Here is a 16972-nt window from a genome sequence, read left to right as displayed (position 1 = left end):
CCCTGGTCTAGAACTTTATTTAGGCAACCAGCACCTGGATGTTGTAACACAGTCCCATTTTGTGGGCCTTCTTTTTGATAAAAATCTGAGGTGGCTGCCCCATATTCACCACCTGAAGGCTACCTGCATGTGGGAGCTCATTGCTCTCCGCCTTTTTGGTGCCCCACACATCTTGGGGTGCAGACCGTGCTACTCTTCTCCATATTTATCGTGTCCAGACTTGATTATGGTTGACAGGCTCTACAAATACGAAGGAGCCAACTCCTGGTTTCTTACACAATCGCCATCCAGTAATTCCCTGAGCAACCCCTGTATCTCATCGTCTTTGTAAACAAGGGATATCTCCCTCCTTATACCCCGATGGTGGGATTGCCAGATGGAATGTGCCTTACTTCCCTCTGTCAGGATGTCCACCTCCACTCACAGGAAAATGCCCTGTGTTTATTTCATCCTGCAAATACCCTGCTCTCCCTCCCCCTGGATGGTGCCTTGACCATGGATTAGGACCTACCTATTCCAGGATCCTAAGGTATCTGTCTAGAAAGAGAGATAAGGCAGGATACGCTTTTATGTCCCCTAATGGCATGGAACTCCACTTACTGCCAGGGTCATGTGGTGTGTTCACAGAAGAGCTGCTAGCCATTAACACAGCCCTTATAGACAGGTGCTACTATTGTCACCCTTTGGTCTCTGCCATCCATGACCTCCTCCTCAGCCCTTGGCTGCACCATCTGCTTGGTTGTCTTTCTCTGGGTGCCAAGTCATGTGGGCATGAACTGGCTGGTGGTTTGGCCAGAGAAGCATATATTTGCCCCCATTCCCTTTCATGATTCCCCATGCAGATATGTGGATACACGTCAAATCTCTCTTTGGCCAAATGTGTAATGCCATCCAGTGCCCTACTGCTCTCAGTAATAAAAACACACAATCAGCGTGACTACTGCAGTTTGGCTCTCTTCCTTCCAATCCTCTCAGATGGTGTCCACTGTGTTATGCCATTTACTCATCAGTCATACAAGGCTCACAGTTTGTTTTCTCTTGCTTGTGGCCCTTCGTGCTAAGTATAGCCTTCCAGATTCCTTGTTTTTAATATTAGCAGATGATTCACAGATAGTTGAACTGGTCCTCAGTTTCCTTTGTGAAAGTAGTTTCTATTTTCAGTTAAAAGATTTTGCTTCACTCCTGGAGCAGGGGCAGGGTGTTTGTGGTTGGGGCCACTCTTCGTGATTTCTGCGTCTAGGACCAATGACCACTCCTCTGTCCAAAGACTGTTCTTTTATCCCTTTGTTCTTTCATTTTTAGATTTGGCCTACACTTTAATACATTCTACCATGTGTGTTTTTAGCATCCTCACTTGATAGTTTGATCCTTTGATTGGCTCCACCCACTTTCAGTGGATAATGTGATCTTAAGCATGTAACTCGTGAACTGCGGGACTGATGATGTCGCCATTCAGTCCCGTAACCCCCCATCAATCAATCAAAGATATCTCTCCTTGAGATTTTTCAGTCGTAGTTCTGTGTGTGGAGGAAGAGATTGCGGCGGAAGGGCATCGGGCTACAGCTACACTTCTAATACTATTGGTGGCTAGATCAGTGCCTTTGCTTCAACTTTTTAGCTGTCATTTCTTGACTTTGGACAGTTCTTCGGACACTTGGGAAGCATATGGAAAAAAGAGTCACAGCATAGAGCAGAGTATGTTTATGGGAAAGATTTTGAAAAGCAAGAAAATCTAAAACAATATTGTGCTTTTAATTTACAGTATTTACACCTTACATTTCTGTATAGGTGGAAGACTTCAACAACATTTACACATGTGAAATTTTCATATAGAAACTTCAGCAGATCTAACAGTGCAAGCAAGTTTTCTGTGAATGTTGAAAACATTGTTGAATTTGCTTTTTCCAATATAGGAAAGTGGAGCAATTTCCTTGTATTGTTTGAAATCATCTGGTCACAAAAACCATTTAAAATTGTATCACTGAGGCGGGACTATTTGTGTAAATAAATATAGTCACCAGTTTTAAAAATTAATAATTTTAGAGACATGTTAAGATTATCTGATAATGGACCATACCAATTTTTGTTTATTTGCTATTCATTCTAAATTTCATATTTTCACTGTGGCACTGAATGCATAATTTTGTATAAACATTAATAATACAATTTAATTAATATGTGACAATGAAATAACATTAAATTGGATATCATCTGGGTGCCCATACACAGAAGGGCGGAAAAAAACAAATAAGGTGGAAATATGACAAACATTTCAGGACCTACATTTATTTGAATGTTATATTTGTATTGACGTACAGAATGACTCATATAGTCTTGGTGGTCTGTTCTTCATCGCCAAATAAACTGGCGGAAAAAAAAAAATCTCATCGCCAAGGAGGAGTTGTTCGACACAAACAAAAGTTGGTGGACATGTATCTACTTAAGATGTCCATTCAGATTTCACATCCATCTCATAAAGAGTGGAACTGGTAGCACCACTATAAGGATGCAAATCAGATTTACTGTAACAGTCACGAGCATTGGTTTCCTGTGAGATTGGATGTGGTGATTTGATGTTAGTCAAGAATGCCTTTAAGGTGACAAAGATGCTGATGAAAGAGGGCTAGTGCAGCTGGATGTTCCTTCTGTGATATTGCAGAAAGACTTGGCAGGAACGCAGCACCATACATGACTGCTAACAGTAGTTGTCACGAGAATGTACAGTTGCTAGAACTCTGGGTTCCAAACAGCCATGTGGCATTATCGAGAGGGAATACTATCATCGACTTATGGCTCTGGCGCATAATACTGCATATGCAGCAGCAATTTGAACAGGAGTTGGCACCACAGTGACTCAACAAACTGTTTCAAATTGATTACTTCAAGGACAGCTCCGAGATAGACACCCTGTATTGTGCGTTCCACTGACCACAAACCACCACCATTTGTGACTTCAGTGGTGTCAAGTGAGAGATCATTGGGGAGGGGAGGGGAGGGGAGGTCTCTTGTGTTTTCTGATGAAAGCTGGTTGTGTTTCAGTGCCACTGATGGCTGTCTGCCTGCCAAACACACAGTACCTACACCCGGAGTTACAGTTTTGGGATGCGATTTCATATGGCAGTTGGAGCACCCTTGTGGTTATCCTGATTCAATCTGTTGTGCTGCCATTCATGAACAGCATTCCAGGGAGTGTTTTCCAACAGGATAATGCTCACCCGCATACCGCTGTTGTCATCCAACATGCCTTACAGTGTGTCGAGATGTTGCCTTGGCCTTCTCAATTACCAGATCTGTCTCCAATCGAGCACATATGGGACATCATCAGACGATAACGTCAATGTCATTCACAAAGAGCATTAACTATCCCTGTATTGACTGACCTAGTACTACAGTCATGGAACTCCATCCCACAAACTGACATCCAACATCTCTACAATACAATGTATGCCCATTTTGCACGCTTGCATTTAACATTCTGGCGATTGTACCCGTTATCAATGTACCAGCATTTTACAATATGCGGTGGTTTATTTCACGCTTACATTAACCTCTGACCATGCAGTGTTAATGATTTAAATATCTTGCTTAGACAAGTTTATTCCAGAAATTTCATTATTTTACGTTAATTATTTGTTGGTGTTGCAATGTTTTTGATGATTGTGTAACAACTATAATAGTAAGTGCTGAATATAATAATATAATCTGCATTATAAAAAAATTATAAATACAGTCATGTTACTTGAAATTAAATGGCAATTTTCAGAGTTCCAAATTGATTTCTTTCTAACAAAACTTCTCTAATTTCTCTATGTTTGTTTAATCTATGTTATTAAACCACTGAACAGGCCTTGGTTGAGACCCCCTATTCTTGTCGAGATGACAACACTTAGCAAGCTGGGTGCTAACGATACAATATTAGTGGACTACAAAATATTACAGTAAAGCTTACAATTGTGTATTCTTCCCTTTGGTGGCGCCCAGGCCAGTGATGGTGCAGCACACAGCCTCAAAGAATGGGAACGCTCTCTCAGCAATCTTTGGAGGATGTCGCCCTGGCAGCTTCTGTTCACATAAACATGATGTCAGGTGGGCAACAACTCTCACTGGCAGCCAGAGTATCCCATACAGCAGACATTGTTGACCAGGACAGTGATTGTCTATCACCAGAGAAATCTCGGTACAGTGAAGGGGTACTTGGGTAATCTCTCAGCAGCTGTGCATGATATGGAGAAGAACAGCAACATAACCTTTCCTCCAAGGAATGTCCAGGATGTCAGTGAATGCTTACAAGTATCATTCAAAGGCACCAGTGGTTAGCTTGCTTCCCAGATATTGTGACAAGTTGGCAATGTGCCAAACATCATCTGTTCAGCTCAGCAAGCTGGAGTTAGAAGTCTCAGTCTTCTCATCAATAGTTCAGAAATCAGTAGCTCACAGCATCTAAGTACAGCAAACTGGACAGGTAGCAGCCGCGAAGGTGGAAACAATCTTTTCAGATGGTAGCAGTGCATTGTAGTATCACTCTTGTAGCTAGTGTACTTCAAAATAATCATGTGTAGGCTTGCAAGCCCAACTAATTTTTACTGTTCATTTCAGGCAGTGACATTATGCCTGTCCAGCAACTAGCAAATGTGGCCCACTTTTCTGGGCTCCTCAGTGGCGTTCACGACCTCTGTTTTGCAAGAATGCCTTTTGGGGCTTCAGCTTGTTGCTTTTCTCATGTCAGCAGTCTGATAGATGATATTCCTGTGAAACTCTTAAGTCTGTTGTGAAATCAAACTGTGATGTCAGAACTGTCAGAATTAGTTATTAATAGATTGCTCTGCTGTTTGCAGTGTTCGGTTTATGCCGTTTTTTTTATTCTGATTGTGACACAGGGTGTTGGCCTGGTTTGCTTTGGCTTGGTGCTGGTCGTAGAGGACTTGAAGAAAAATTTTACATTTGCCCATAATACACCGAGCGAGGTGGTGCAGTGGCTAGCACACTGGACTTGCATTCGGGAGGACGATGGTTCAATCCCGCGTCCGGCCATCCCGATTTAGGTTTTCCGTGATTTCCCTAAATCGCCTCAGGCAAATGCAGGACCAAATCAAACGAGACATGGAGTAAAAACATAGAATGGAAGTAAACTTTATTAGGAAGAAATGGGGAACTTCTAGCATTGATTGTACTGGTTTTTCGTATGGACTTCAAATCTACGGTGTAGAATTGCGAAAACCAGAGAACGTAAATAGAACTTCCACTGTGCGCAGGTGCCCTTCTAATGGTTCTTCCAGCCAACGAAGTAGGTTACAAGAACTGGATCATGGTCATATGCATGATAGTAGCCGGTAGATGAAATTGTGCTCCTGCTATGTCACAAGTTGTATCATTTTTTAATATCACTGTTTTGTGGTTCTACTTTGGTATGGGTTTTCCATTTTGGTAATATATTATGATGACAACTTCCAGTGTGAAAACTGAATAAATCCAGTGTACTCCCACTCAATGGAAATCTGGTTTTCGAGCTAGCGCTTCTCTTTGACACTCTGAACTTCTGTTTTCCCTAATAATAACCATTCTATACTTTAGTCTTTATTGCTCTGACTGGAAAAATTGTCTGTGTTTGTTAACTGCATAGTATGCCATTCTACTTCACTTCTACATTATGTAGGTTTTGTGTGTGTCTGCTGTCTACCATTCCAAATAGGGTTTTCAGCATCTTCCTACAAAACAGTTGATGTGCTTCCTCATGTAATTCTGTGAATGCTTTTTGCAACCTGTGCACCTAATTTTATATTTCCCATATATCAGAGGTTAATCTTAACATCCACAGATCAGTAGATACTAGCACATCCAATTTTCAGGAGAACAATATCACAGAACTGAGCATCTGGTTCCGAACTAAATTTGGTGGAAGTCCCTAGTCCCTCATCAGAACTAAGATAACCTGAGGTGTCAGTGAAACAGTGTTGTTTGGAAACATATTTATTACTTACAATTTTACAGTACAGATCTCCAGAAGGTGTGCATGTTCGCACACTTGACTGCAACAAGGAGTACAGTGCTTCGTCGGCTGCGGCAGTTGTGCAGGTCAGAACCCAGCAACAATCTTGTGTGGGTTAGCTTGAACAAGAGTCTGTAGGCGCTAGGTTACTATGGGTCACTGACACGTAGTGCAGCCCACCCCAGCACTCTAAAAAATGGAAACTGCGCTTAACGCTTAAGCAGGTGCTAACAGCATATCATAAATGGCAGGTGTCATGAAGGTGGAATCCCAAGACCCAAATCAGTAACACAACATACAGCCAGAGAGATGGTACTGTGTACAGCCAGGGAGGCAATACTCAAGTGTGTCACCCAATAAGTTGTGGACAGTAGTTTGCAATCACTTGGTATGGCCCTTCGCCAGAGGAAGGCCCAGGCTTACCCACATCATCTTCAATCACAGTGGTGAACAAACAACTGTGGCAACTGGCAGCAACTAAATTCCACTACAGGTGACTGGCTGTTGTTTCAAAGGCAAAGTCTTCTCTCTGCAATAGGCAGCACTTCATGTTATCCTGTAACTAGCGAGTCTGTCAGTCCGTCAGAATCTGAGATGCAAATGGGGTGACCAGACACTAAGATATGGAGGCTTCTGATATGGTCATATTTAAGCAGGACATAACTTCATCTCAGATGGTGATGCCGTCATTTGCTCTCATCCGGTGGTGTCAGCAGACCTATCTCCAGTGTGGTGTCTTATTGTCAGTTCCACTTTCTGTCAGTGGCAGGACACCATGGAGTGTTTGAGCATGGAGCCTATATGTTGTGGCTCTGTACTGAAAGGTTCGTTGAGTGGCAGCATTGGGCTCTGTCATAATGCACTATTTACATTTTTTTATTATGGCTCAGCCCTGTGTGAAAACTTATGAATGGCACCCTGTCTACTGCAACATTGCACTCCTTGCGTACCCAAGGTACTATTTGTGACACACGCTATGAACCAGATCTGATTCTCAGCTGCCTGTGGCAAGTAATAACTTAAAAAATTTGTACATGCACCCCACGAGTTGGATCCGCCATGCAACACGTTATTATTAATACAGTTGACTCATGACCATCCAGCTTCATGTGGCGGAAGGTCAAGCCAGATAATGAAAAAAGCTGGATAGGCCAGAGTTCTATAAATTCTCTCTTCCAATCCTAACTGTATGATTCAAAACACCTTTTTTTAATACTAAAACGTGATTTTATTAACATCTTCTGTCTCGTTACATAATATATGCTATTTGTTATATACATCCTGCACCCTTCAGAAATTAGTACAGGAAACATAAAACAATCTGCATTATAAAGTGTGAATGTATGATTACACACATGTGTAAAGACAGGCCTAACAAAAAAGATTAAGCTTACAGATTTGAGGTTTTAAAAAGGTGTTTTGTAGCTGTTTTTTTCCTGTACCCCTTTAGTGCTGCAGTAACCCTCCACTTAGCAAACAGATGATATTAGCGGGTGTTGCTTCCTCCTGCTCACTAATGTACTGCAACACTGCTTCAGTCATCTTGAACCCTTCCGAATGTGGGATGAAATTTCTCCTGTCATCAGAGTTTCCCCCCCCCCCCCTCTTGTGTTTCTTCCTCCTGTGTCATTGTTTCTACAATACTATTGTCAGTTAGTTCATCGGCTTCATCAGTTGCCATCACATTTTGTGACATCCTCTGCTTCAACGTACTCACAGCCTAGTACTTTTGTGAGTATCAAAGTGATATCACCGTTACCATCTTTGACTTTTGTTTCACACATGGATTCAAAATTAAAACGTCCACCTTCATGGTCTTAAAGAATATTCCAAGACCTTACAAGTGATAGGTCTGGAATCTCTTGCCATGCTTTGGGCAGCCACCTTGTGACATCCAGCAAGTCAATCCTCTTCAGAATGTTTACACAGTCTTCATCATTATCAGCTGCTGATGTAAATCAACTGAGAATAGGTTGGTGACACTTCTTTAATATTTCAAAGATGCCCTGGTCCATTGGCTGAAAAAGGGCAGTGACGTTTGGTGGTAAAAAAAAAATAATGCTTTGATATCTCCGTCTGTGAGTTCATCACTGGTAGGATGTGAAGTCACATCATCAAGAAGCAGCAGAGCTTTCCTAGGTAAATTGTTATCTTTCAAATATTTTTCTGCATCTGATATGAATTCATTTTGGAAGCAGCTTTTGAAGATTTTTGAATTCATCCATGCTTTCTTTTGATGAGTTTAATTAGTAGTAATTTTTCAGGTTTTTGAAAGCTCTAGTTTTCTATGATTTCCTTATTAATGTAGACCTAAGCTTGTGGTTGCCAGTTGCATAACAGCAAACCAGTAAGGCAGCTTGTTGCTTACTTTTCTTGTATATGGATGCGAAGAAAGCATGTTTTTAGGGAGCATCTTGTAATTTAAACCACTCTCATTGCAGCCGTACAGCTGTTAGCCAGAAATTCTGTCCTCAGTTAACATCGAAAGGCTGTCTTTTAAGCAATGACACAGGCTCTTTGTCAGCATATAAAGCCTCTCCACTAATGGTAACCTGCTGAATATCAAATTGTTTTTTCCACCAGTCCAATCATTTATCACTGGTAGCAAATTCTGGATCTCCTCATTCTATTTGCCAGTGAAATGGCAATGCTTTTTCCTGCAGTATCGGCCCAGTAACAAGCAAACCTTTCCCTCTTAAATGTTGGTGCCACAAAAAACAAGCTTCCACAACTTCTTTATGTTTACCTTTCAATGTTGTCTTCATTATTTTTCTTCCAGTCTGCAATAGTACTTTTCCTACCCCAGAATCAAGTCACATTAGAGCACTTAGCTTGTGATCTAAACTCATACAAGTTTTGTCAACAATTTTGGACTCTTTAATTAAAACGCAAAGGACCACACAAAACAACAATTTAAGAATGCACGCACTTTGCGTGTCTGATATGCAATCGGAAAGAAAAGGGAGGGGGTTACAAACAGAGGTGCTCTATACTTGTGTTCATTGCTGCTTGTGATCACTGGAAGAGCACCACTAAGTATCATTTGTTAAAGAGTGGGTCCGGTAATTTATTTAATATTAGCAGTACAGTATGTACCTTCTAACCATAACTTCAGATGTGCTAGAAGCACAAAATACACATTAAACATTTTGAAAGGCCACACAGCATTGTAGGTTGTCCTCACTTGCTAAAACTTTGGAAAAATACTGTATGTATAGTGAATTAATCCTATTTCATCATGCAGGAATATTATTATGATATTGATTAAGTAGGCCGGACAGTCACGGGTCGGAGTTGGATAGTCGAGATCATACTATATGTTCTTATTCCCTGCAAGAGTTCTTTTAAATTGGTCATAAGATGTCCAAACCAATCATTTCAAACGGTTTTTTTCACTTCTGGAAATCTATGCAGCGGAACTTCAGAGTCACAAGGTATACATTTATTTACGTACCCTTGCACCCCATGTTTCCTAGTTTTCCACTGGCATTTTTCAGCAAACCTCCTAACCATAGTTCTGTGACCACCATTATGTGCTAATATGTGGTTGTGTGCTTATTGCACAACTTCATCCCTGACTGCTGCTGAAACACCACACATGGTTAGCACTTAGTTGATCTACAGACTAAAGAATCATGCATCACAAATTGTGGCTGCAGCTTGAATGCCTGGTGCACTATGTCAGTTGCTTGCACCTTTTGCCATTCAGCCACATTTTACCTGTTATTTGCTGTCTTTCTTCTCAATATGTACACATTTGTATGCTTCTTCCCTTTATGGAACTACCTCATAATCAAATGCACTCAGTTTGAGCACCCATCTTGTTAACCTACTAGAAGGATCCTATAATCCTAATAACCATAATGCACTGTTACTACTTTGAACTTTTTGCCATACTCAAAACAGCTAAAATATGCAATTCCATAAATCACTGCTAGCATCTTCTTTTCTGACCTGAAATAATTCTATTCTGTCTTGTTGAGTTGTCTAGACGCATAATTTGCGGAATGTTCTTCACTGACTGTATTTTGACTGAGAATGCACCTGAGCCCACTGTTACTGGCAACACAAGAAAGAATGAATTCTTTTTTAAAATCTGGGAATATCGGCACTGGGTCTGATGTTGTGTGTTCCCCACCTCACAATGTTTCAAATGATGTTTGGCAGTCTGTTGTCCTTCCATATTTTGCTCATTTCCCAACAATGAATTCAATGGATTTGCAATTTTTGCAAAATCTTTAATGAATTTTCTATAATAATTGCATAGGCCTGGGAATGAGTGAAGTTATTTGGTACTTTGCGGTGGTGTGAAGTCACTGAGTGCTGAAATCACTCAGGGATCAGTTTTTACACTGTCTGTATTAATTTCATGGCCAAGATACTTACCTTCTCTTTGTGCAAAATAGCATTTATCCACACTAAGCACCCAGACTTGCTGTCCATAATATGTTAAATACTGCATCCAAATGCCTGATGTGTTCTTCCATATCTCTTAAAAATACAATGGTATCATCGGAGCACCCCATACCTTTTTTTAGGTTTCAGTCTGTGAAATAAGCCATCCAATAGTCCGTGAAGTGTAGCCACTGCATTTATAAGTCCAAATGGCATTCTGTCATACTGGTAGTATCCCTATGGTGCTGTGGAAGGAGTTTTCAACCCACTTTCTGGATTTACTTCTAGTTGATGATACCAACTTCTTAGATCCACTGTTGAAACGTACCTGCACAGCTTTGGCATTCAGGTATCTGTAATTGCAACAGAACCCTTACTTCTAAGTACAGACCAGTAATTTCTGTTAAACAATGACAATATTTGCATTCCATGGCCTATTAGTGTCTTCATCCAGAAAGTTTAAATTGGCAATCATCAAGCCCTTTGGTAGACTGACCTCACCTACACCAAAATTATGCATATTGACAGGAACCATAAATTCTCTATTTATATTACTAATAAATGTCATGCTTCACCGTTACTAATACGTGCACAAAATTCTTCGTTAGTTTGTAGTCGTTCTATGGAACACTTCTTGTGATACACTGGCATCTACAGGAATCCAGACTAGCTTCTCTGTATCAAGTGATATTTTATCATGGCAACCAATCTTCAGCATATTTGTTTGTAGTTCAGTTGACAACACCTTCATAATTGGTGCACGTTGCAGTATTGTATCACTTGCAGTTGTTGTTCCCAGCGGAAACAAAATTCCACAAATTCAGTTGTATACCATGAAAGGTAGATTTTGACATGATGTTCATGAAGGAAGTGTAGTCCGAAAGTTGTGGAATAACATTCACCAACATTTTGCAACGCTTCCATGTATTCTTGAGAACGTTTTAGTCCCAGTTATAAAGTCAAGCAGTGTTCTCCCTAATGACTTTGCATCATTGTCATGTAATCCATGTAATATGGAGACCAAAATATCTTCCTGGTTAAGATGTACAGTCTAACAACTGACAAGTGTGTACCTGTGCCTATGAAATGCTGCTACACCTAACAAGTAACATTTCATCTCTTCATATGTATGTGCAGTGTTTCATTCTACTATTAATGGCTTCCATTGGGCAGTACACTCCCATTTGTGTTTAACGGGCAATTTTTTTTATAGTTTCCATTGTTTCTCATTCCTGCACACTTGGGCCTTCTGACCAACTTGCTACACTCTCAACCATCTGGTTGGCGAAGTTGCTTCTGCAGATGACCCAGCTGTAGCACTTTACTTCAAAGGTGAAGACCCTACGGTTATTATGTCCTTACATAGAACCATGAACCATGGACCTTGCCGTTGGTGGGGAGGCTTGCGTGCCTCAGCGATACAGATAGCCGTACCGTAGGTGCAACCACAACAGAGGGGTATCTGTTGAGAGGCCAGCAGCGTTTTCAGTAGTTGCAAGGGCAACAGTCTGGATGATTGACTGATCTGGCCTTGTAACAATAACCAAAACGGCCTTGCTATGCTGGTACTGCGAACGGCTAAAAGCAAGGGGAAACTATGGCCGTAATTTTTCCCGAGGGCATGCAGCTTTACTATATGGTTAAATGATTATGGCGCCCTCTTGGGTAAAATATTCCGGAGGTAAAATAGTCCCCCATTCGGATCTCCGGGCGGGGAATACGCAAGAGGATGTCGTTATCAGGAGGAAGAAAACTGGCATTCTGCAGATTGGAGCGTGGAATGACAGATCCCTCAATCCGGCAGGTAGGTTAGAAAATTTAAAAAGGGAAATGGATAGGTTAAAGTTGGATGTAGTGGGAATTGGTGAAGTTCAGTGGCAGGAGGAACAATACTTCTGGTCAGGTGACTATAGGATTATAAACACAAAATCAAATAGGGGTAATGCAGGAGTAGGTTTGATAATGTATAGGAAAATAGGAATGCGGGTAAGCTACTACAAACGGCATAGTGAACACATTGTTGAGATCAAGATAGATACGAAGTCCACACCTACTGCAGTAGTACAAGTTTATATGCCAACTAGCTCTGCAGATGTCGAAGAAATTGAAGAAATGTATGATGAAATAAAAGAAATTATTCAGATAGTGAAGGGTGATGAAAATTTAATAGTCATGTGGGATTGGAATTCGGTAGTAGGAAAAGGGAGAGAAGGAAACGTAGTAGGTGAATATGGATTGGGGCTAAGAAATGAAAGAGGAAGCCGCCTGGTAGAATTTTGCACAGAGCACAATTTAATCATAGCTAACACTTGGTTTAAGAATCATGAAAGAAGGTTGTATACATGAAAGAACCCTAAAAGATACTAAAAGGTATGAGATAGATTACATAATGGTAAGACAGAGATTTAGGAACCAGGTTTTAAGTTGTAAGACATTTCCAGGGGCAGATGTGGACTCTGACCACAATCTATTGGTTATGACTTGTAGATTAAAACTGAAGAAACTGCAAAAAGGTGGAAATTTAAGGAGATGGGACCTGGATAAACTGAAAGAACCAGAGGTTGTACAGAGTTTCAGGGAGAACATAAGGGAACAATTGACAGGAATGTGGGAAAGAAATACAGTAGAAGAAGAATGGGTAGCTTTGATGGATGAAGTAGTGAGGGCAGCAGAGGATCAAGTAGGTAAAAAGACGAAGGCTAGTAGAAATCCTTGGGTAACAGAAGAAATATTGAATTTGATTGATGAAAGGAGAAAATATAAAAATGCAGTAAATGAAGCTGGCAAAAACGAATACAAACGTCTCAAAAATGAGATACAGGAAGTGCAAAATGGCTAAGCAGGGATGGCTAGAGGACAAATGTAAAGATGTAGAGGCTTATCTCACTAGGGGTAAGATAGATATCGCCTACAGGAAAGTTAGAGACTTTGGAGATAAGAGAACCACTTGCATGAACATCAAGAGCTCAGATGGAAACCCAGTTCTAAGTAAAGAAGGGAAAGCAGAAAGGTGGAAGGAGTATATAGAGGGTCTATACAAGGGCGATGTACTTGAGGACAATATTTTGGAAATGGAAGAGGATGTAGATGGATATGGAATGGAAGATACAATACTGCGTGAAGAGTTTGACAGAGCACTGAAAGACCTGAGTCGAAGAAGGCCCCCGGAGTAGACAACATTCCATTAGAACTACTGACGGCCTTGGTAGAGCCAGTCCTGACTAAACTCTACCATCTGGTGAGCAAGATGTATGAAACAGGCGAAATACCCTTAGACTTCAAGAAGAATATAATAATTCCAATCCCAAAGAAAGCAGGTGTTGACAGATGTGAAAATTACCGAACTATCAGTTTAATAACTCACAGCTGCAAAATACTAACACGAATTCTTTACAGACAAATGGAAAAACTAGTAGAAGCCGACCTCAGGGAAGATCAGTTTGGATTCCGTAGAAATACTGGAACACGTGGGGCAATACTGACCCTACGACTTATCTTAGAAGCTAGATTAAGGAAAGGCAAACCTACGTTTTTAGCATTTGTAGACTTAGAGAAAGCTTTTGACAATGTTGACTGGAATACTCTCTCTCAAATTCTAAAGGTGGCAGGGGTAAAATAGAGGTAGCGAAAGGCTATTTACAATTTGTACAGAAACCAGATGGCAGTTATAAGAGTCGAGGGACATGAAAGGGAAGCAGTGGTTGGGAAGGGAGTGAGACAGGGCTGCAGCCTCTCCCCGATGTTATTCAATCTGTATATTGAGCAAGCAGTGAAGGAAACAAAAGAAAAGTTCGGAGTAGGTATTAAAATCCATGGAGAAGAAATAAAATACTTTGAGGTTCGCCGATGACATTGTAATTCTGTCAGAGACAGCAAAGGACTTGGAAGAGCAGTTGAATGGAATGGACAGTGTTTTGAAAGGAGGATATAAGATGAACATCAACAGAAGCAAAACGAGGATAATGGAATGTAGTTGAATTAAATCAGGTGATGCTGAGGGAATTAGATTAGGAAATGACACTTAAACTAGTAAAGGAGTTTTGCTGTTTGGGGAGCAAAATAACTGATGATGGTCGAAGTAGCGAGGATATAAGATGTAGACTGTCAATGGCAAGGAAAGCGTTTCTGAAGAAGAGAAATTTGTTAACATCGAGTATAGATTTAAGTGTCAGGAAGTCTTTTCTGAAAGTATTTGTATGGAGTGTAGCCATGTATGGAAGTGAAACATGGACGATAAATAGTTTGGACAAGAAGAGAATAGAAGCTTTCGAAATGTGGTGCTACAGAAGAATGCTGAAGATTAGATGGGTAGATCACATAACTAATGAGGAAGTATTGAATAGGATTGGGGAGAAGAGAAGTTTGCGGCACAACTTGACCAGAAGAAGGGATCGGTTGGTAGAACATGTTCTGAGGCATCAAGGGATCACCAATTTAGTACTGGAGTGCAGCGTGGTGGGTAAAAATCGTAGAGGGAGACGAAGAGATGAATACAATAAGATTCAGAAGGATGTAGGTGGCATTAGGTACTGGGAGATGAAGAAGCTTGCACAGGATAGAGTATCATGGAGAGCTACATCAAACCAGTCTCAGTACTGAAGACCACAACAACAATAGAAATATCAGTTTCTTCCAGCAGTGTCGGGAGCCCAATAGCTTCAGTCAGGTCAGGTGGATTGTGCAGTCTCACTCTAGGTGATATTTCACTGACTTATTAGACTTCTGCACTAAACTACTTAGTTTTTCTCTTAAAAAATCTCACACTATTTTGCTTCTAGTAGTGCTGAAGTAATGCTGGAGTAAACCATCAGCTAGCTTCCGGATTGTTCCTCCTAGGTATCTCATGATACGTTACATACACTTTATTTTTGCCAGTTAACCATAACCATACACAAACATGTTTGATTCATCCATTTGCATAATTTGGCAGTAGCTAATGCATATCTAATGAATACCGTGACATCCTCCATTACTGGGAAAAAGGCGTTGTTAAATTTGCCGACGACTGATTGAGAGGAAGGGAAGGTGCATGTAACACCATCTTAGCTACTGATCCTGAGTGCAACTGCTGTACCGTAGCTTGTAATATTTCAGCCTGCTTATGCAAGTCTTAACTCTCCTCCCTCATACATAATCACTCTCTTTGTTAAAGTGGTGACAGTTTCACCCGTAGTAGCAGTAGTACATGTTTCCATGATTTTGTATATACTAGGCTGCATTGTGTTGGCAACATATTTGTCTTTGGTTAACTACATCAATTTCTGCCAGTAGTTGTCGAGGTTTTTTTTTTCTGTAAGTCGTCTGTAATGTTTAGTTTGTGTAATCAGATAATAAAACTTCTTTTTGAGATTATATTATTGCCCAAGTTTGACAAAAAAGAACACCCTTTTTCTGTTGTTTCGTTTCTTTCATTTGTGTGAGGGAACAGTATTCATTGTCATCCTTTAGATTATTTGCACACGAGAATGTAAGTATGCTTATGTGCAGAGAAACATATATTTGCAATTGATAGTGTGTATGTTATAATTAAGCTGTTTACTGCAAATTTGATTAAAATTTCACCAGGGTTTTGGAAGAAAGCAGTGACTAAATAAAAATTCTGTTGTATCACATTTTTTATTTCCTGCATTCTTGAATAAGAAAATAAAATGTGTTTTTATGTTTTCTTTATAGTGATTTTTGCAGCCATGAAATGAGTGACCATCAGTTTGCAAGAAGAGTAGCAAGACTTAATACAAACATCCTCCATCTTTGCTTTTCGCAAAATGTAAATCCTGAGCTTCTGAGACCATCGCACACACTACAGAATGTGCTTCACTTATTAAACACACAAGTTAGTGACTTGGGCAGGTACGTGGTAATAACATACATTTATAGGAGTTACCAGCATCTATGTTTGCTCACAGAACTAAATTTCTCTTTTATTTCTCTCCATTTCACCATCTAGCCCTGTTGGAAACAAATATTTTTATTTACATCTGAATTTAATTTTTATTTTGAGCATTGTTGTAGTTGTAACTGTATTTTTTTGTTCTGTTGTAGAACCATGCATAACATCAGCTTCTTTATTTTCTATTTCTGCTTTTGCTTTTCCCTACAACCCCTCCCTCTATTTTGTTTCTTTTAGTGGGTTGTCTCAGCGGGATAGTAATCAACTACTAAAACTCGCTCACAGTGTAGCTGAAGGCTTCTTGTGCTAACAGTCGCAATACCTTTGCCATCACTATTGAAAACCTTTCAAAGTATAAAGCTATGAGTCATGAAACTCTTCTGTTCATAATGTTTCGCCCAGAACTGCACTGGACATCTTCAGGGGTGTTGCTCATCCAATGAATCTTACCAACTGGTAGGTCATACGTCAGAGAGCAACATATGTACTGTAGAAAAAGGGGGCATGGCCGGAGTTCCACATGATAACCAGAGATGACCCTTGCCAAACATAAAAGTTAACTATAGATTGTCATCTTGTCAAAGATGAAAAACTGTTTAATGTCTCTGCAGAGCTACTTTCTGCATGTCGCTATGTTTCATGATCTCTTCTTTCCTATTGAAATTATCCCTATGGTTGTATATTTCAATGGCTTCTCTACA

The 16972-nt window shown here is 40.3% G+C and overlaps 1 protein-coding gene across 4 annotated transcripts in view; it reads left to right on the top strand.

Annotated features, from left to right (window-relative positions):
- Positions 1–16972, top strand: part of LOC126365869 (beclin 1-associated autophagy-related key regulator) — a 414889-nt gene that overhangs the window by 56383 nt on the left and 341534 nt on the right. For all 4 annotated transcript variants that reach the window (XM_050008555.1, XM_050008556.1, XM_050008557.1 and 1 more), the window contains exon 7: positions 16055–16231. In XM_050008555.1, coding sequence (XP_049864512.1) covers positions 16055–16231 — 177 coding nt within the window. The remainder of the gene's footprint in view (positions 1–16054; positions 16232–16972) is intronic.

The sequence above is a fragment of the Schistocerca gregaria genome, chromosome 4 (assembly GCF_023897955.1).
Source record: "Schistocerca gregaria isolate iqSchGreg1 chromosome 4, iqSchGreg1.2, whole genome shotgun sequence".
NCBI classification, from domain to species: domain Eukaryota; kingdom Metazoa; phylum Arthropoda; class Insecta; order Orthoptera; family Acrididae; genus Schistocerca; species Schistocerca gregaria.
The sequence above is the reverse complement of the archived record's forward strand: the minus strand, read 5'-3'. Positions and strand labels throughout refer to the sequence as shown.